This window comes from Prionailurus viverrinus, chromosome E2, assembly GCF_022837055.1.
Source record: "Prionailurus viverrinus isolate Anna chromosome E2, UM_Priviv_1.0, whole genome shotgun sequence".
NCBI lineage: Eukaryota > Metazoa > Chordata > Mammalia > Carnivora > Felidae > Prionailurus > Prionailurus viverrinus.
The window spans coordinates 45,565,874-45,586,279 of record NC_062575.1 but is presented as its reverse complement, the minus strand read 5'-3'; the positions used below and the strand labels follow the sequence as shown (position 1 = coordinate 45,586,279).

General features: G+C 38.9%; 1 protein-coding gene across 10 annotated transcripts in view; it reads left to right on the top strand.

Annotated features, from left to right (window-relative positions):
• Window positions 1-20,406, top strand: part of ZNF382 (zinc finger protein 382) — a 121,895-nt gene that overhangs the window by 78,438 nt on the left and 23,051 nt on the right. For 3 of the 10 annotated variants that reach the window (XM_047836856.1, XM_047836850.1, XM_047836858.1), the window contains exons 1-2: window positions 16,516-16,638; window positions 18,829-18,902. In XM_047836856.1, the coding sequence (XP_047692812.1) occupies window positions 18,894-18,902 (9 nt within the window). In that variant the 5' untranslated portion in view covers window positions 16,516-16,638; window positions 18,829-18,893. Of the gene's footprint in view, window positions 1-16,515; window positions 16,639-16,769; window positions 16,811-18,828; window positions 18,903-20,406 lie in introns of those variants that run through there. The other 7 variants (XM_047836855.1, XM_047836851.1, XM_047836857.1 and 4 more) reach the window with 5 other exon arrangements.

The window sequence follows — 20,406 nt, the reverse complement described above, 5'->3', positions numbered from 1 at the left end:
CCTAATTGCCCCAGAAATCAACCTAAAGACTGGTAGAACAAACTCCACAACTAAAGGTAGAGAAGAGGCCACATCAAAGAAGGTATAAAGTGCGGAGACGTAGTTGGGAGAGAAATAGACCCTGGCAGCCATGGTGGGCAGTAAGTGGGTAGAGAGAAGGGTGAGAGACAGACTAGCACACAGGGGAGTACAGGGAGAAGATGATTCACCATTACAGTGGTTTGGAAAACAAGAGGGGCTGAATTTCATGAGTTCTTACAACCAGCAAGGCTTAAAGCCTGGAGTTTTAAAGGTTAGTGGGCTTGGCTGGGGAGAGCCCAGAGGGCATTGCACTGCTCTTGGAGAGAAGACAGGGCAAACAGCATGTGGACACACAGTGTGGAAATAGCAATCTGAAGAGCACCTGGAGCACACAATTGGGAGCTTAATTGCTCTTCTGGGGATGTGTCCCAAAGAAGCAGCATTCAGGGAGAGACATCTCCAGGAACAAAGGAACTGGCTAGTGCCATTTCCCTCCCCCACTCCTCAGCTTATGCTGGGACACCTGCTGGAAACAGAGCAGCACGGATGCTGGCTACCTAATTTGCTTACATCAACCACATGCGTGCGCGCGCGCACACACACACACACACACACTCCAGAAGAATCACCCTTCTCAGTCATGCTTGCCTCAGTCTCAGTGTGGCGGGCCCCCTCCCTTAGAAGACCAACCCAAACCCCTGCCAACACTGTGTCTCCAGACACAGGAGTTTTATGTATGGAATTGCTGAATCACTATATTGTACATCTGAAACTATATGTAACACTGTATGTTCACTAACTGGAATTTAAATGAAAACTTACAAATAAATAAATAACCTCTAGAAACCATAATATTACAAACATTAAATGATTTTTCAGTAGTACCTAGGGCATACAAGTATAGTGGTCAGAAGATAAATCATAAACTTAATGCTTATATTAATGAAAATAAAATAATAAATAAATGAGGCACCCCTTTCAACAAGTTAGGGATAAAAAAAGTAAAACAAGGAGTGCCTGGGTGGCTCAGTCAATTAAGCATCTGACTTCTGCTCAGGTCATGATCTCACAGTTCATGAGTTTGAGCCTCCCACTGGGCTCTCTGCTATCAGCGCGGAGCCTTCTCTGGATCCTCTGTCTCCATCTCACTCTGCCCCTACCTCACTCGGGCTCTCTCTCTCTCTCTCTCAAAAATAAGTAAACATTAAAAAAAAAAAAGTAAAACAAAGAGGGGCGCCTGGGTGGCTCAGTCGGTTGGACATCTGACTCTTGATTTCAGCTCATGTCATGATCTCATGGCTCATGGGTTGAAGCCCCACAACAGGCTCCATGCTTGACAGTGCAAGCCTGCTTTGGATTGTCTCTCTCTCCCTATCTCTCTGCCACTCCTCCACTTAAGCACACTCACTCTCCCTCTGTCTCTCAAAAACAAATAAAACATAAAAAAAAAAAAGTAAAACAAAGAAAAGTAGAAGGAAAGAATTAATAAACATAGAGGCAGAATATAATGAATTGGACAACACATTTAAAACTGTATATAATAGGGGCACCTGGGTGGCTCAGTCGATTAAGCATCGACTTTAGCTCAAGTCATGATCTCATGACTCGTGGGTTCAAGCCCCACATCAGACTCTCTGCTGCCAGCATGGGGCCCATTTTGGATCCTCTGTCCCCCTCTCTCTCTGCTCCTTCCCCACTCACACTCTCTCTCTTTCAAAAATAAATACAAATTTTTTAAATAAAATGATATAAACAGCCTGGGGCACATGTGTCTACAATGAAAGTATTCAGTTCTCAAAGAGATTGATTAACTTGATATACATGCCTGCCATGGGGTCTTAGTATCAGGGCTTGCTCTAAGAGAATTTCTTCCCTCCAAATTTTAAAACAGAGGTATAGAAAAAGAAGTGTTTACATATTCTCTGTGAGAGTGTAAGCTGGGGCTGGTGGAGTTCAGTCTTTGTGACTACAACTGGGGACAGAATTAGGGTCTGGGCCCATATTTTGACATGTATAGAGAAACTCAGGCAGATGTTAGGGTCTGTATGGATGGCAGACTGGATACATGCAGAGTAACTAAGTAACAAGTAATAATACATCGTATCACCCTGTTAAACTGGATTGGAATTAGAGGTGGCAATGTACACTAAGCAATTTAAAAATTATTTAAATTTTAACAAAGCAGAATTCCATATCCAGAGAAAAATGTATCCAAGAATGAATGCAAAATAAAGGCATTTTTAGATAAAAGAAAACTAATAGAATTTGTCACCAACAGACCTGCATTACAAGAAATGATAAAAGGAAGCTCTTCGGGCTGAAACAAAATGCTACCAGTGGGAAAACAGGATCTGCAGGAAGAGAGCATAATTGGTAACTCACTGGATAAATATAATAACTCTTTTTATTATCTCAAATTCTTTAAACTACATATGACTATTAAAAGCAGTGTGTTGTGGAGTTTATAATGTATATAGATATAGTATATATAACTAAAGTGACTGTATTAATTTCAGATAAGCTAGACCAGTGACAAAGGCACATTGTCATGTGCCATTAGGAAGACATAATTATCACATATTTGTATGTACCTAAAAACAGCATCAAACAACACTGTACTTGCATGACCCTAAGAATGAGTGCCTCCTTAAATTTTGCACCCCAGGGGCTTTACTCACTTCAGCATTATGTCATCCCAGCCCTGATTTTAATATCCACCTCTCAACTATTAAAAAAAAAAAAAAAGAAAAGAAAAAATTAGTGAGGATATAAATGATATGAACTATCAACCAACTTGGACTAATTAATATGTATACAATAATTCACCTAATGACCATCAAATACATATTCATTTCAAGTGCACATGGCATATTCACCAAGGCAGACTATATAATTGGGCCATACATAAAGTATTAATGAATTTTTAAGGATCAAAATCATATACCATATATTCTCTGATCAAATGGCAGCAAGTTGGAAATCGGTAAAAATGAAGTATGTAGAAAATCCACAAATATTTGGAAATTAAACAACACACTTCTAAATAATGCATGAGTAAAAGAAGAAATCAAAAGGGAAATAAAGTATTTTTAAGTGATTGATAAAAATGCAACATATACATATTTGTGGAATGGAGTTAAAGTAGGGAATTTCTGGCTTTGAATGTTATATTAGAAGAAAAGTCTGAAGTCAGTAACCAGAGGTTCCACTTTAGAAAGCTAAAGACAAGGAGCGCCTAGGTGGCTCAGTCGGTGAAGCATCGTCTGACTCTTGATTTTGGCTCAAGCCATGATCTCACAATTTGTGAGTTTGAGCCCTGCATTGGAGGGCAGGGCAGAGCCTGCTTGGGATTCTCTCTCTCCCCCTCCTTCTGTGCCCCTCCCCTGTTTGCACGCTCTCTCTCTCAAAATAATAAACATTAAAAAAAAATTAAAAAGCTAAAAACAATCAGCACCTACAAGGAAATAAGAGAAAAACTAAATGAAATAGAAATAAAAACACAAGTTGCCAAAACAGAAGTGATTTCTTTGGAAAGAGCAACAAAATTGATTAAAACTGGCTAACATGATCAAAAATAAAAAATCATAAAGACAAATCACTAATAACAGGAATGAAAGAGAGCTTATCACTAAGGAATACATAAATATTAGAAGTCTAAAAACCACCTCATTCCAACAAATTTGACAACACACATGAAATGGACAAAATTCTTGAAAAATACAACTTACTATAAAAAAGAAACAAAATGAGGGGTGCCTGGGTGGCTCAGCCAGTTAAGTACCCGACTTCATCTCAGATCATGATCTCACAGTTCATGAATTCGAGACCCGCATCAGGCTCTGTGCTAACAACTCAGAGCCGGGAGCCTGCTTAGGATTCAGTGTCCACTCCCGCCCCCTCTGTTCCTCCCCTGCTCACACTCTGTCTCTCTCTCTCTCTCAAAAATAAATAAAGATTAAAAAAAAATTTTTTAAGAAAACAAAAAAGATGAAATTATAGTATCTGAATAGCCCAATACCCATTGAATAAATTGAATTTGTTACCACAAACAAAGAAAACTCCAGGCCCAGCTGTTTTTACCATAGGATCCCACCAGACATTTAAATAATACCAATTTTACACAGACTTTTCCAGAAAATAGAGGAGTAGAGTTCACATCTTGTTTTTAGAGGCCAGTACTACAATACCACCAATACCTGACAAAGACATTACAAGAAAATGATGTGCCAAAAGCTTTATGAAAAAAAATTTTTTTTGAGAGAGTGCAAGCGAGTGAGTGAGCAGGGGAGCGGGGGTGGGAGGGTAAAGGGAGAGGAAGAGAGGGAGAGGGAGAGAGGGAGAGAGAGAGGGAGGGAGAGGGAGAGGGAGAGGGAGAGGGAGAGGGAGAGGGAGAGGGAGAGGGAGAGGGAGAGAGAGAGAGACTCTCATGCAGGCTCCAAACTCAGGAGGGAACCTGTCATGGACTCAATCCCACGACCCCGGGATCATGACCTGAGCTGAAATCAAGAGTTGGACCCTCAAATGACTGAGCCACCCAGGGGCCCCAGCTTTCCGAAAATTGCTTAAGAAAATGTTAACAATATGCAATGGGAAAAAGACAGTTTCTTCAACAAATGGTGCTGGGAAAAATGGACAGCTATATGCAAAAGAATGAAACTGGACCACTTTCTTACACCATACACAAAAATAAACTCAAAATAGATTAAAGACATAAATGTGAGACTGAAACCATAAAAATCCTGGAAAAGAGCATATGCAATAATTTCTCTGACATCAACTGTAGAACATTTTTCCAAATATGTCTCCTGAGGCAAGGGGAACAAAAGCAAAAACAAACTATTGGGACTACATCAAAATAAAAAGCTTCTGCAAAGCAAAGGAAATAATCAACAAAAGTAAAAGACAACCAACTAAATGGGAGAAAATATTTGCAAGTGACACACCTGATAAAGGGTGTGTGTGTGTGTGTGTATCTCCAAAATATATAAAGAACTGATACAACTCAACACCCAAAAAACAAATAATCCAATTAAAAATTGGGCAGAAGACATGAACAGACATTTCTCCAAAGAAAACATACAGTTGAGCAACAGACATGTGAAAAGATGTTCAACACTGATCATCAGGGAAATGCAAACCCAAACCACAATGTGGTATCACATCACACCTGTCAGAATGGCTAAAATAAAAAACACAAGAAACAGCAAGTGTTTGTGAGGATGTAGAGACAAAGGAACACTCCTGCCTTGTTGGTGGCCTCCTGCCTTGTTGGTAGGAATGCACACTGGTGCAGCCACTGTGGAAAATAGTATGAAGGTTTCTCAAAAAATTAGAAATAGAATTATCATATGATCCAGTAATTAATTCCACTACTGAGTATTTATACAAGGAATATGAAAACACTAATTTGAAAAGATATATGCACCCCTATGTTTTATTGCAGCATTATTTATAATAGCCAGGATACAGAAGCAACCCAGTATCCAGCAGTAGATGAATGGATGAAGATGTGGTGTATATATACAATGAAATATTACTCAGCCTAAAAAATGAAATCTTGCCATTTGCAACATGGATGGATCTACAGGTATAATGCTAAATCAAAGAAGTCAGAAAGAGAAAGACAAATACCGTATGATTTCACTCACATGTGGAATTTAAGAAAATAATCAAAGAAAAAAGAGACAAAATAACAGACTCTTCAGTATAGAGAGCAAACTGATGGTTGCCAGAGGAGAAGTTGGTGAGAGGGATGGGTAAAATAGGGGATCAAGAGTACAGTCACCTTGATGAGCACTGAGTAATGTATAGAGTTGTTGAATCACTTATTGTACACTTGAAACTAATATAACACTGTATGTTAATTATACTGGAATTTAAAAAAAGAGGGGCACTTGGCTGGCTCAGTCAGTAGAGCATGCAACTCATGACCTCAGAGTAATGAGTTCAAGCCCTACAGTGGGCTTAGAGCTTACTTTAAAAAAGAAAGAAAGAGAGAAAGAGAGAAAGAGAGAAAAGAAAGAAAAGAAAGAAAAGAAAGAAAGAAATTGAGTAGGAAAAACACACTTCTCCTGAGCTTCTCCTTTACTTTTACACTACTACTATGACACTTCACTTCTGGTCACCAAATGTTTGGGAATTTTCACCCTACCAAGCAATTTTCTAACACTAGATGGGTTTCCTATAATTTAATCCAATTCTGGTGCTATGTACCTGACAGTAGCATCAGACCCCATAGGTTAAGGGCTCAGTCCCACAAAATGGTCCTGTCCCACCTTTTAAGATACCAATCATAAGTTCCAGGTTGTTGCCTGTACTCTTGACTGAATGACCATAAACTGGGGTTCCCATGATCCCCTCCTTGGGTTTGAGCATTTGCTAGAATAGCTTTCAGAACTCAGGGAAACACTTAATTACGTTTACTAATTTATTATAAAATAAAGGATATCATAAAGGATACTAATGAATAGCCAGATGAGGAGTAACAAAGGGGAAAGTCTGGAAGAGTCCTGAGCCAAAGAAGCTTCTGTCCCCATGTAGCTGGGGTACACCACCTTCCCAGTACATGAATGTATTCACCAACCTGGATGCTCTCCAAACTCTGTACTTTTGGGATTCTTATGAGACTTCAACACATGCATGGTCAATCATTAACTCAATCTCTATTCTTTCTCTCTTCTCATGGAGGGGGGTGGGGCTGAAAATTCCAAGTTTCTAATCATAGCTTGATATTTCTGGTGACCATCCCCTCTTCCAGAGGATCACCAGAAGTTGCCTTCTTGGAACAAAAGACACTCCTATTAGGAAATTTCAAAGAACATAGGAACTCTGTGTCAGGAACCAGAGTCAAAGACCAAATATTAGAACAAAAGACGCTCCTAGTATCCTTATCACTTCAGAAATTACAAGGGTTTTAGAAGTTCTATACCAGGTACCAGGAACAGTGCAGGGATCGGGTGGGCAGAGACCAATACATGTTTTTCTATTTCACAAATTTAATCTGGAAATATAGATAAGGAAATACAATATGATCCACAAATACAAGGTTGATTTAACATCCAAATGCCAGTCAATTTTATTCATCATATTAGTTGAATAAAGGAGAAAAGACATCACTTCACTAGATTCAGAAACAGTATCTTATAGGGGCACCTGGGTGGTTTGGTTCAGTTAAGTGTCCGACTCTTCATTTCAGCTCAGGTCATGATCTCACAGTTCGTGGTTCAAGCCCCGCATTGGGCTCTGTGCTGACAGTGCAGAGCTTACTTAGGATTCTCTTTCTCCTTCTCTCTGCCCCTACCCTGTCTGCTCTCTCGAAATAAATAAATAAATAAATATTTTTTAAAAAAGTATCTTACAAAATTTAATATCCCTTCATGGTAACAACTCTCAGCAAGCTAGGAATAGAAGAGAACTTGCCAAATTTGATTGAGCATCTATGAAAATCCTCCAGGTATGTGTAATGAAATACTGAATACTATCTTTCTATGATCAAAAAAAGCATGGGGCACCTGGGTATCTTGTCAGTTGAGTGTCCGACTCTTGATTTTGGCTCAGGTCATGATCCCAGGGTTGTGGGACTGAGCCCCATGTTGGGTTCTGTGCTGAGCACAGAGCCTGCTTAAGATTCCTTCTCTCTCCTTCTGTCCCTTGTTCCCATGCCCTAAAATTAAAAAAAAAAAATTAATTAATTAATTAATTAAAAAAATTTTAAGCAACAATGTCTACTTTCACTACTTTTACTCAACACTCTGGTGGAAGTCCTAGCAATTAAAACAAGGCAATAAAAATAAATGAGAGATATAAACACTGGCTAAGAAGAAGAAAAACTTTATTTATAGATGGCAATTATTTGCTTATAAAATCCTAAAGAATCCATAAGACAGGAACCAGCACTTATAGTAAATTTAGCAGAATTTCTGGATACAAAGTTATTATATAATAATTGGCTAATTTGATATATTAGCAGCAAACAATTGAAAAGTGAAATTTTTTAAAAAGGCATAACAGATGTAATTAAAGTTCCCTGCCTGATCAGCCCTCAATCAACTGAGCTCTGTCAACTCTCCCAGCCTTCTCTTGCTACAAGAAGGTGGCCGCAGTGGCACATAAGAAATAAGTAAGAAATGATATATAAATACTTATAAGAATTAAAACAAATTTGCAGCGCCTGGGTGGCTCAGTTGGTTAAGCATCCGACACTTGACTTCCACTCAGGTCATGATCTCACATCTCATGAGTTCGAGCCCTGTTCAGGCTCCATGCTGACAGTGTGGAACCTGCTTGGGATTTTTCTTTCTCTGTCTCTCTCTCAAAATAAATAAATGAACTTTAAGAAAAAATAATTAAAACAAATTTTTAAAATTTTTTAAAATTTTGTAAAGCACTTTGAGAATTAGTTACATTTCTAATGACTGATAGGCAAAAATGAAATACTTCAGAGAAGGGCATAGGGATCGAAAGAACTTTAGGGTTACTAGAGTGCCAAAGAATCACAAAGAATAAGAGAGATGAGAGTGGTAAAGAAAGGTCTTACTTTATTTAACTCCAGAGTGGCTCTTTGTCTTAAGAGGCAATACAGTGTAAAAAGAGAACCGTGTTAGCTATGATTATTATATTTTTGTTTGTTAATTGCTAAAAGGAAAAATGGAGCTTTTTGAAACAGTCACAGGTCTTTTCTAGAATGCTAAATAAATGTTGATATATGCAAAGTTCATGGATTGTAACTTTCAATGACAGAGTAGGTATAAAACAATTTTTGTTGCAGGAAATGAACATGTTCACTTTATTTTTTAATAAATTACTTTGTTTCAATCCATCACCATGTAAATTTTACAGATTATTTTGATAATCAGTACAAATGATCTGTTCTCTCTAAAGGTGGGTCAGAAAATAACAGAACATCTTTACCAATTTGAAGTTCAAACACAACTTAACACCTGGTTTACTTGACAATGGATATTCCTTAGTTGCCCCACAAGTCACATTTAGCTCCCTAAGAATCAAGGAAGGTAGAAATTATATGATGGGCCTAAGAAAGATCTCAATATCTGCAATACAACAAACCATAACCCATTCCTTTGAAAACAGGGTAAAAAATTTTACCTAGCTTCTTAAAAGATAACCTTTATATTCCAGAGAGCATATTCTGAATCATTTGAAGCAGAGAGTTTAGTGTTTTGAGATTAAGCTGCTGTTCTCCATCATCACATCTCAGCACAACTCCCTCTTGAGCAGAACCCAGATATTCTCACTTCTCTCAAGAGAAGTCTAAGGCCACAATCCTGAATGCTACCCGTCCCTAAAAGCACAAACTCAAGTATTCCTGGTGAAATTCAAAAAATGTTTTCAGGTTTGAAATCCAAAAAGGGAGCTATTACATAGCAAGCAAATAGGCTATGGCTGGAAATCTACGGTAAGAGCAGTTACAGAAATGTGTTTCAGAAACAGATTCTCTACATATTTTTAAGAAATCTGGTTGTTTTATTATTTTTTATTTTTTTAATGTTTATTTTTGAGAGATAGAGACAGAGTGTGAGTGAGGGAGGGACAGACGGAGAGGGAGACACAGAATCCAAAGCAGGCTCCAGGCTCAGTACAGAGCCCGATGCGGGGCTCAAGCCCACGAACAGCGAAATCATGACCTGAGCCGAAGTCCGATGCTTAACTGACTGAGCCACCCAGGCGCTCCAGAAATCTGGTTGTTTTACACAAAAGTTCCTATATATTATGTGATTCCTCAATTATCCAAATATGTCTAGAAACATGGCTAGAAGTGAAGAAAATAATCACAATAAACCAATTAAGTGAAGTAGTGAATTACAAGCAAACTGCACGTTATACAGCTATCATAAATTATCAATAAATGTTCATTTTTATATCCTTTTTTTACATTACAGACTAAGAAAATATAATTTATGGAATTTCTTTTCTAATATAGTATTAAATCTTTAGCTTAGAGTTCACATAAAATTTAAAAAATTTCTTTAAGCTTCAGGTTCATCATTAGGTCACATAATTTTTTTCCTAGTTGCCATTGTTTTAATTGTTTCATATCTCACATGTTCATTCCCTAACCTACTTGGGTTTGGGTATGAGACCATTATTTTAAAATATATCCTGGGGCACCTAGGTGGCTCAGTATGTTAAGCATCCGACTTCAGCTCAGGTCATGATCTCACAGTTTGTGGGCTAGAGCCCTCTGTTGGGCTCTGTGCTGACAGCTCAGAGCCTGTAGCCTGCTTCAGATTCTGTGTCTCCCTCTCTCTCTGCCCCTCCCCCGCCTGCGCTCTCTCTCTCTCTCTCTCTCAAAAATAAATAAACATTAAAAAAAAATTTTAAATATATCCTAAGCACTACCCTTATGCCAAATTATTCAGTAAATTTTTGTATGGGCTACAATATAGTCCACCTATCATCCTTAATTCTTTTTTTATATTACTATGCTTAAGTCGGGGGGAAAAAGTCTCTAACATCTTTTCTACTGATGGGAATCTATAGCTATCTACTCCTTTTAAATTTGGATGATCCACCGTCTCTCACTGAATAGTTTCTTTGATCCTGAGTTAGAGGATACAAAATGCAGAATGGTCCAGAATCACATAGATAATCATGCTAAACCGGCAAAATCTTTTTAAGTACATAATACATCTTCTTTCTGGTATTTATCATTCCATGACTGATCCCTGATCTCTCTGTATGCAGGTCCCAACCTTACTCCGACTCAATCCTAAAAGCCTCACAAATCATGGGATCTCAACATATCCTAACACTCTGGTCAGTCAAGTGCCAATCTTATATCCTCCTAGAAAATACAAAGAATTTCTAAGTTTTTCCATGAGTAATCAAATAAGACCAACTTCTCTTAATCATCCCTTCACCATTCTTTGCATGGTCAAACCTCTTTGAGCCTCTTTGAGGATTTAACTTTACTCCATAACTCTTCTTCTTTTTTTTAATTTTTTTTTTTTTTTTTTTTTTTAAATTTTAGAGACAGAGAGAACAGGGTAGAGGAGCAGAGGAAAAGCATCTCAAGCAGGTTCCACACTCAGCGTGGAGCCCAGTGAGGGGCTCAATCCCATGACTGCGAGATCATGACCTGAGCCAGAATCAAGAGTCTAACACTTAATAGACTGAGCCACCCAGGAACCCCTTTAAAAATTTAAAAAAAAAAATTTTAAGTAGGCTCCAGGCCCAGTGTGGCACGTGAACTCATGACCCTCAAATCAACAGTTGATGCTCTACCAACTGAACTAGGCAAGTGCCCCTCTTACCATTTTTTGAGAGTGAAATTTGAGCTTCTTAGGCCTGCTCTTCTTTATAACGCTAATATATTACAGAGCACAACTTGCAAATATAGTCTTCATTAACATTATCACACAGATTTTCAGAAAGAAAAGGAAGACAGCAACTATAGAGAGTCATCACTCTGTCTCATAAAACTAGCTCAGAGAAGGGGTGCTTGGGTGGCTCAGTTGGTAGAGCATCAACTTTTGATTTCAGCTCAGGTCATGATCTCATGGTTCATGGGACTGAGCCCTACATTGGGCTTTACGCTGACAGCACAGAGCCTGCCTAGGATTCCCTCTCTCTCTCTCTCTCTCTCTCTCTCTCTCTCTGCCTGCCGCCACCCCCAGGTCACCCCCCCCCCCCCGGCCAGCTCTCTCTCTCAAATAAATAAACATTTAAAAAAAAAACAAACTATCTCAGAGAATCTGATCCACTTAGGTAACAAATTGAAAATATTAACAAAACTCAGTCTTGTCCCTGGTCTAAGCCAGAATTTTATGCATATTTATAACTACTAACATCCAATTCTGTTATTGGAAATTATAAATCCATCCTTGTCAGCATAATTTATGTTTAAAAAAAGGAAAGAAAAAAAGAAATACTGAGAACCTGAAGAATTCTGAGTACCTTTACTTTATCATTTGATCTCCTGGAATTATACATATTTGTATCTGTATAATTCCAAAAGGTGCAAATAGTCAAAAGGTCTGTCAAATCAGTTGGGTATCATTGTCACTTCCTTTTTATCCCCACTGATAAAGTTAATTTGAAAAAAAAAAATTTTTTTTAACGTTTATTTATTTTTGAGACAGAGAGAGACAGAGCATGAACAGGGGAGGGTCAGAGAGAGAGGGAGACACAGAATCTGAAACAGGCTCCAGGTTCTGAGCTGTCAGCACAGAGCCCGACGCGGGGCTCGAACTCACGGACCGCGAGATCATGACCTGAGCCGAAGTCGGCCGCTTAACCGACTGAGCCACCCAGGCGCCCCTGATAAAGTTAATTTGTATATCAAGGCCCACAAAATGGAGGCTACCCTAGTGGCCCAGCTCATATCACAAATCTAAACTTTAGTTAGCCTGCACTTAATGGGAAATACCTGTCAAGGAAACCTAACATATACCAATCACAATCCTTCATCTCAGCTTTAGCTAGCTAAAAAATAGGACCTGTTAGTCTTATAAGGAAATCCTTGACCTCTTAGCTAATCACACCATTTCTGTGTTGCCTCTTCTAACATTCTATTAAACTCTCTCTTGCCCAAAATCACTCCAGAAAAGTGTTGCATTGTTTGTGAGGCACAGTACTCCTCCAACCTATGGACTGTTTTCCTTTGAATAAAAGACATCAAACTCATTACTAAATTGTTTTAGTTTTATCATTTGACACTACAGACATGGAGGTATAACAAAACCAGTGACTGGATTGAATTCCTTTTTCAAACTAAGAGGTCTTATTTTTTTTTTTTAACGTTTATTTATTTTTGAGAGAGAAAGACAGAGTGCAAGCGGGGGAGAGGCAGAGAGAGACACACACACAGAATCCAAAGCAGGCTCCAGGCTCTGAGCTGTCATCATAGGGCCTGATGCAGGTCTCGAACTCACGAACTGAAGTCCGACGCTTTACCAACTGAGCCACCCAGGTGCCCCTAAAAGGTCTTATTTTAATGACTAATTCTTATAAACTTTTCTTAAAAAAACACAATCAGAAACATATGTACAAGGAAAACTTTAAAATAATGTATAGCAAAATGCTAACAGTGACTACTTCTGAATGCTAAATTTATGAGTACTTTTAAAACTTTCTATTTTATAAGTTCAACTTAGGTTAATAATTTTTTCAAGAAGACTATGTCAATTTCTTCATCAGGAATCTATAACAATTTCCATTTCAAGCATATTTATAAAAGTGATTGTAGGGTGGGCTATTTTCTACTTATTATGAAAACTGTGAACAAACAAGCTGGCAAAATACTGGTAATAGCACTAAAACCAGTGTGACTGAAATAAATAAACTTACAAAGTCTTGTACCTTGTTTTACTGTATTTCATCAATATGAGACACTTAAGATTTCCCTGTGAATGAGCACAACTCGGGTGACATTTTCAGACTAAATTGTTTCATACATAGTAGAGGCTTAATAAATGTGGCTTTATCGTTGCCTTTCTCCAATGAATGCCCAGTTAATGTATCATATTGGATATCATCCTTAAAACATTGCTGAGAAATGCCTATAATAGTTAAACTTTATAATTTAGCAATTTCTTGAGTACTTTTGTTCATAAACATGAATACTGCATAGCATTATATTTTATATGTTTTATATCAGAATATCTTTTTAATTATATAAGATTAATTTGGATGCAATGTGGTTAACAATTTTACATAATACAGGAAATTATTTTTGGGCAAACTCATCCTAAAGTTGACTTCCAGGTATAAGTTATTGATTCTAGGTTAGTGATTTAAAACCTGTTTGGGTCATGTACACCTTTGGTACTATCATAAAATTATATGCTTTTCCCCAGGAGAGATATGCATTAATAAAATAAATACACACACACACACACACACACCGAAACAAGACAAAGCAAAACAAAAAAACAACAACAAATAAAACACACACATACACAAAAACAAAATAAAATAAAATAAAATAAAATAAAATAAAATAAAGTAAAATAAAATAAATATACAATTTGGTATACAGTTCCAAGGCAAATCATTTAAGGTGAAGGATTCCTATTCTAGACCATCTGAGCACATGGCCCATTTTCTTACTTACAATTAACTTCTCATTTTCACTGCTCCTTATTATGAATGTGGAATGACTGAGATGGTTCACATAATAACATTTTAACATAAGCACTTATTATTGTCAGCCACTGTTCTAGTGCCCTGTTAATATTAACTACTAATCTTCACAAAAACCCTTTGAAATTCATATTATTATTTGCATTTTACAAACAATAAGTTATGGAATAGAAAGATACTGAATATATTATCCAAACTCAAAAACACTCAATGGTAAAACTAAGATTTTCATTTAGATACTCTAGATTCGGGGTTAGCAAACCTGTGTAAAGGACCAGAGAGTACATATGTTAGGCTTTGTGGGCCAAAAGGCAAAATCAAGGATATTATGTAGGTGCTTATTTAATAATAGAGATAACAAATTTCCACAATTTTTTTTATTGATCAAATTCAAAAATTTACTTGTAGACACAGAAATTTGAATCTCATATAATTTTCACATGTCATGAAATACCATTCTCCTTTTGATATGTTCTTAATTATTGAAAAATGCTAAAACCAATCTTCGTTCACAGGCCATAAAAAAATAGGATACAAGCTGGATTTGGCCTGCAAGGTCAAAGTTTGCTGATCCCTGCTCGAGACTCAGAGACCATTATATAGTCTGAAATCAATCAAACCATCTACCATGCCATTTTTCCACTCGTTTCTGAAGAATATCTAAAGTATCTATCTAAAGTGTAATTCTGCCTAAGCATTGGTCTCTTCCTTAACAAATAACTGTGTAATAAAAAAGGACTATTTCTGCATCACAAGAATGCTTACACAAAAAGCGTACAAGGGGAGGTGTTTCCAAGTGGTTATATGAATATTAACTGTAGGAAGAATTCTGATGAGGAACAGGCAAGGGCAATCCATCCTCATGGTACCATCATTGATTGGTAAGAGAATGCCCAGGTAAATGTCTAAATCACTATTTTTTAGGGCGTTTCAGATGAAGTTATTTTATATCCCAAAAAACAAAAATGAAATTTCATAAAACAAAGAGAAAGCTCAAAATGACTTTTAGCTTGGCTTTGAGATGTGTGACTGTAACAATGTTCTCCTCTCATGGCTCTTCTTTTGGAATACAGCAAAAATTGGAAGGAAAAGAGAATCATGACATAATAGGCCTTTCCTGGAGACCAGACAGGCTAAACAAGAACACATCTCCTCATCACTAGCAAGCCCCCCCTCATACATAAACATACACTAATGGAAGTATGAGGAAGACTGAATACTGTTGACTCTTCCCTGTATCATAAAGAAAACTCAGGTTCCCAGAAGCGAGGGACTGGAGTCTGTTTCTATGTTCACAGCAGTTTCCTGTCAACAGAGCTATAAAAATGCTGTGGATTTGTAATACAGGGCTTGCCCTCATAGAGCTGCCAAGAGGAATCTTCAGAGGAAGTAATCCCACTGTTGCAGCCTCAATATCCTGTCTTCGGTGGCTAATTCCAGCCCTACAATCGCCTTAATAAACACAGGGCTTTGCTTTTTTAGTTATAACATTCGTTCTAGGTCTCAAATGTTCACTTCCCTTTGACAGCCATTTTTGTGCAACCAGTATTTTTGTGCAGTGTGGCTATAAGGTGAAATGACACAGGCAGTGAAAGAAAACCCAGTGCAACAATTCTAAGAAACCATGGAATTTACAACTGGGTCCAGAATAGGCTACACTTAATGTACTCTATGCCTTCAATGCATTAAGCACTAGGCTGGACAACAGAGAGGGTGCACCGATGAAGGCAACAAAGGCCATGCTTAGAACAGGGGGCCTCTGTGGTTAACTAGGGCCTCGAAGTCTTTCACAGGCACAGATGGAGTCACACAGGGATCTTGTCCACAGATTCCTCAGCCCCAGAACTGCAAAAATGACGCTCTATCTTACTAAAAGTAAAAAAGCTACACTAGGCCAATTTTGATAGTCTCCAGTTGGTCACAAGAGCAATGTCACTAATGTTCACAGTTCACAGTACAACACACCTCACAGTCACCGCTGACCGTGGTCATGTAATGGCTCCGCCCCCACTCAGGCCCAGGAGCCCAATCTGGGCCAGTCAGGGCCTCCCCACCATGCGCGCGCGCATACATACACTCTCTGATACACGCATACACTCATGATCACATCCCACATTGGCGCAGGCACACAATCGCACACACACCCACAATCACCTTCTTCATACAGGTCTGACGTTCCTGCCTCTACCTGTCCCATACGCTCCTGGGAAACTCCAGGCCTCCTGCAGTGAGCTCCTCCCGCACCCAGACCCGGGTTTCAACTCACCACAAGGAAAACGGTGACCGAAAGCGTAAAGGAAAATGAACCAGAGGATGAGGTTCACAAACTCCCCCAGGGCCTATGAGAAACGCAGTCCACTCTGGAACAGCGCGGACGTTGACTTAAACACACCGCAGAGCGGGTAGCTGGGACAGCTAGGCTACTAGCGCGCAGCCCCGTAGACTCCTGGGAGCTCCAGCCCACGCGGGAGTGCGCAGGCGCAGACGACTGGTCCTTGGCCGGGGGTGAGGTTGGTAGGTCCTAGGGGCTCTGAGGAGGCGGGAACCCCGAGCTCGGGCCAAGACGGCAGACTAGGGAGCGGGTCCCAGTGGGGAGGCCAGGGAGGAAACCGGGAGCCCAAGCTGGGCCTGGTAATTCTGAGGAGGGAACCGGAGCCGAGCCCACGGCAACCAGACACTTGGATCTGTGAGAGCGGGGCCTCGGGCGTGGTCCGTGGGCGTGACCCTGAGGGTGACAATCGAGTTTGACCTGGAGCGAGCTCCGCGCGGGGGCGGATTTTGTCTGTTTTGACCCCAAGGAAGCTCTGCGTTGGGAGCGGGGCCTCAGACAGCCGGCGCTGTGTGTGTGTGTGTCTGTGTGTGTGTGTGTGTGTCTGTGTGTGTGTGCGCGTGTGCGTGTGTGTACCGAATTGAGGCGGCCGCCTGTGCTCAACCTGCTGCGTTGGGGTGCGTGCTACTCTGTGAGATGTTGCGACCGATTGTGTGTGAAAAGTGGACGGAGTCCTGTTGCTGCCTGGGGTTCCCTACTTATGTGTCTCATTTTAGACTAGGTGTGAGCGTGTCTGAGGCTGTAGGTGACTATGGAGAAGCGAAAGTGATTTTGTGACTTTGCCTGGAATTATGTAATGTGCTGTCTGAGGTTGTAAATGATAGATGGGTACCGTGAGATGGTTTTCAGAAGTAAGTTTGATTGAATGTAACCATGCATGTGTTTGCAACCTACTGTTATTATTTGTGATGTTTTTGTGATTGGGAAACTCTTCAGGACTACTGTCTAGTTGGGTGTTTAAGATTTGATTATCTGAATCATGGTCATTAAACCTGCCTCCAAAATTGTAACTCAATAGCAATTTAGCAAATAGAGGTATAAGTATTGGAAAGGAAGAGGTAAGATTTCATTTCCTAGATGGTAAATTTCATTACAGGGAAACACTACACGAACTAAAACCAATGAGTTGAAATTAACAGTGTTCCATGAATAAGCAAGCAGGAATAAAACAAACAACTTTTGCCCATAACTAACACTCTCAACACTGATATATGAGTGAGGTTTCCAGCTTCTGGATGAAATCAGTGGCAGAGTCAGTAGCTTCTTCAGGCATTCCAAGATAATAAAAAGTATTTGGTATACTTTTAACGACAAGGCCACCTCTCATTATAATAATTAAAATAGTTTGCTAATTAAAATATTCACTGTGGCAGTCAGTACTTCGGACTTCATTCAGCATGGTATCATCCTCTCCCTAGGAAGACTGCAGAGTGAAAAGATTAATGTCTTTTCTAGTTCCATACTTGTACTACTAAAAAGTGTTGTTCAATAGTTAATACTTAAATTAGCTGTCAGTAAATTAATAATAAATAAGTGAATTTTCAGTAATTATGCTTATTAAGTAGTATGATACTGGTGAGTCAGTAAAGATTAAGTAGAGGAAATTAAAGTTCAGATATTCTCAAGCATATAGGGATATGTAATATATGATAGAGATGGCATTTTATATCCACTGAAAAAATATGGATTATATAATAGGTAGTATTGCTAAACAAGAAAACATTCAAGGAAGAAATCTTCACAAGGTAAAAACACTTTAATAGTCATATGAGCAACTAAGAAAATTATTTTCAATTTAAAATAGCTAATGTACTAAATAAAAAATGATAATATCAACCAACTAGGAAATTAAAACACACACAAAAAATAGACATTATATAAGAAGATGCCATCACAGAAAAGAAGCAAAAGGAGCTTATTCTCCCATAATAAGAAATATGTAAACAAGAACTACAATATATATCTGATAGGTAGAGATTAAAAATGGTAACTGCATTCATCAGGGTATGGAGAGGTATTTTCATGTGCTGATAGTAACAGTGTAAATTGGTAGAAAGTCCATGAAGAACTATTTGGAAGTAGATGATAAAGCTGTCTTCCATGGGAGGTGGAAGGTAGAGCTGCAAAGGGAAAAGCACAATGTTCCCTCTCCAACTACAACAGATCACCTAGATCCATTCTAATTCACAAAGAGACTAGGTTTCTGGTGGTGAGGGAGCAAGATTTGTCCTTTTTCCCACTAACCTCCATCATGGATACATGAGAGTGAGCTGAAGCAGTGAAAAGTGATACAGATTTAACTGAATTTTCTGGGAGATCTAAGTCAAATATGGTTTCACATGGCTCTTTGTATTCTCCCATCTCTGCCTTCTCAGGACTCTTCCCTTTTCCATAAGAAGGGCTCAAAAGAGAAGGTTCATCTCTTGCAAATCTCAAAGCCATGCCTCAGGTGAGATGATGTTTCCTCTCTTTATGAAATAAGTTGTTTTCAGGTTATATGAACATTGCTTCCCAATCCTTAAATTTCCTGGATGTTGGCATTTGCTTCCATGAAATTGGTCTCCAGTAGGACAAGCAAGTGGCCTAGGTGCAAAATGTAAGGAGTATCCTCAGGGCCTGTGCATCCCTAAATTTTGCACCCTATGTTCCTCACCCGCCCCACCTGGTTGCAGCCCTGTTCCCAGTTTTTCTTATTCCAGCCATATAAACGTAAGCCTTCCCCACGTGTACCTTTAGTTGTAGCCCATGTTTACATATTAACTTGATATATCATTCATCATCTCCTTTCTTAAGCTTCTCACAAAAGTACTGCTTGAAAGATGTATTATTTTGATTTAAAAGGGAAACATTACTTTAATGACTCTATCTTATCTAGATACTGATTTGAGATCTAAGTTGTGAGGGGTCAAGGAGCAGACATGGAAAAACCTTGATCATCACTACTGACCTAGGTTTTGCAATGATACAATGGGGGGTAGAGTTGGTAAATGACATTATTAGTTTGTGGTAAGATGTTTTGTGAGGTTTCCAAGATAGAGATTGCTTGCAAGCTTGTACAGAAAACTGAGATTTTGGGTGCCTGTAGGTGGCTCAGTCAGTTAAGCGTTTGACTCGATTTCAGCTCAGGTCGTGATCTCATGAACCGTGAGATCATGAGATCAAGCCCCACATTGTATAGAGCCTGCTTGGGATACTCTCTTTCCCTTCCTTCTGCCCCCACCCGCCCCCTGTTCTCTCTCTCTCTCTCAAAATAAATAAACTTTTTTTTAAACCTGAGGTTTTTGCATTCTCCCTCTCTGATCCTGTCTATTTTATCCAGTTCCTACAAACTGTGGCCTGCCAGTGAAAACCTTTCAAGTATTTCAATGCTGTTACAGATTTATTCTTATTTTTTTAGTTTCTTCTAATTTTTTATATGGGAGTGGAGGAGGATAAAATGCATATGCTAGTCCATTCTTGAACTATTCTACTTTGAGGGGCACCTGAATAGCTCAGTCAGTTAAGTGTCTGTTAGTTTCAGCTCAGGTCATGATCTCATGGTTTGGTTTGTGAGATTGAGCCCCAGGCATGGAGCCTGCTTGGGATTCTGTCTCTCCCTCTCAGCCCCTGCCCAGCTTATGCTCATGCATGCAATGCTCTCCCTCTCAAAAAAACAAATGAACTTAAAAAAAAAAAAAGTAATATCCACTTTGAATCAAAGGGGGTACTTTTTCGTGTTTTCAGGTCTTTCAGAAAATTCCTCTTTATCTACCCATCTTCAAAATACTGGTTTTCCCCAGATGTCAGTCAGTTCTCTTCTCTTCACTGTCTCTTTTTCTCTGTGCACAGATCCACATAAAGGTAACACTGATCTAATTCTAGTGACTCTCAAACACTTCTCTCCATACTAGACCTCTATCCAGAGTGTCAGAACCATATATCCAGTCTCCAAAAGTTATGATCACCTGAATGTC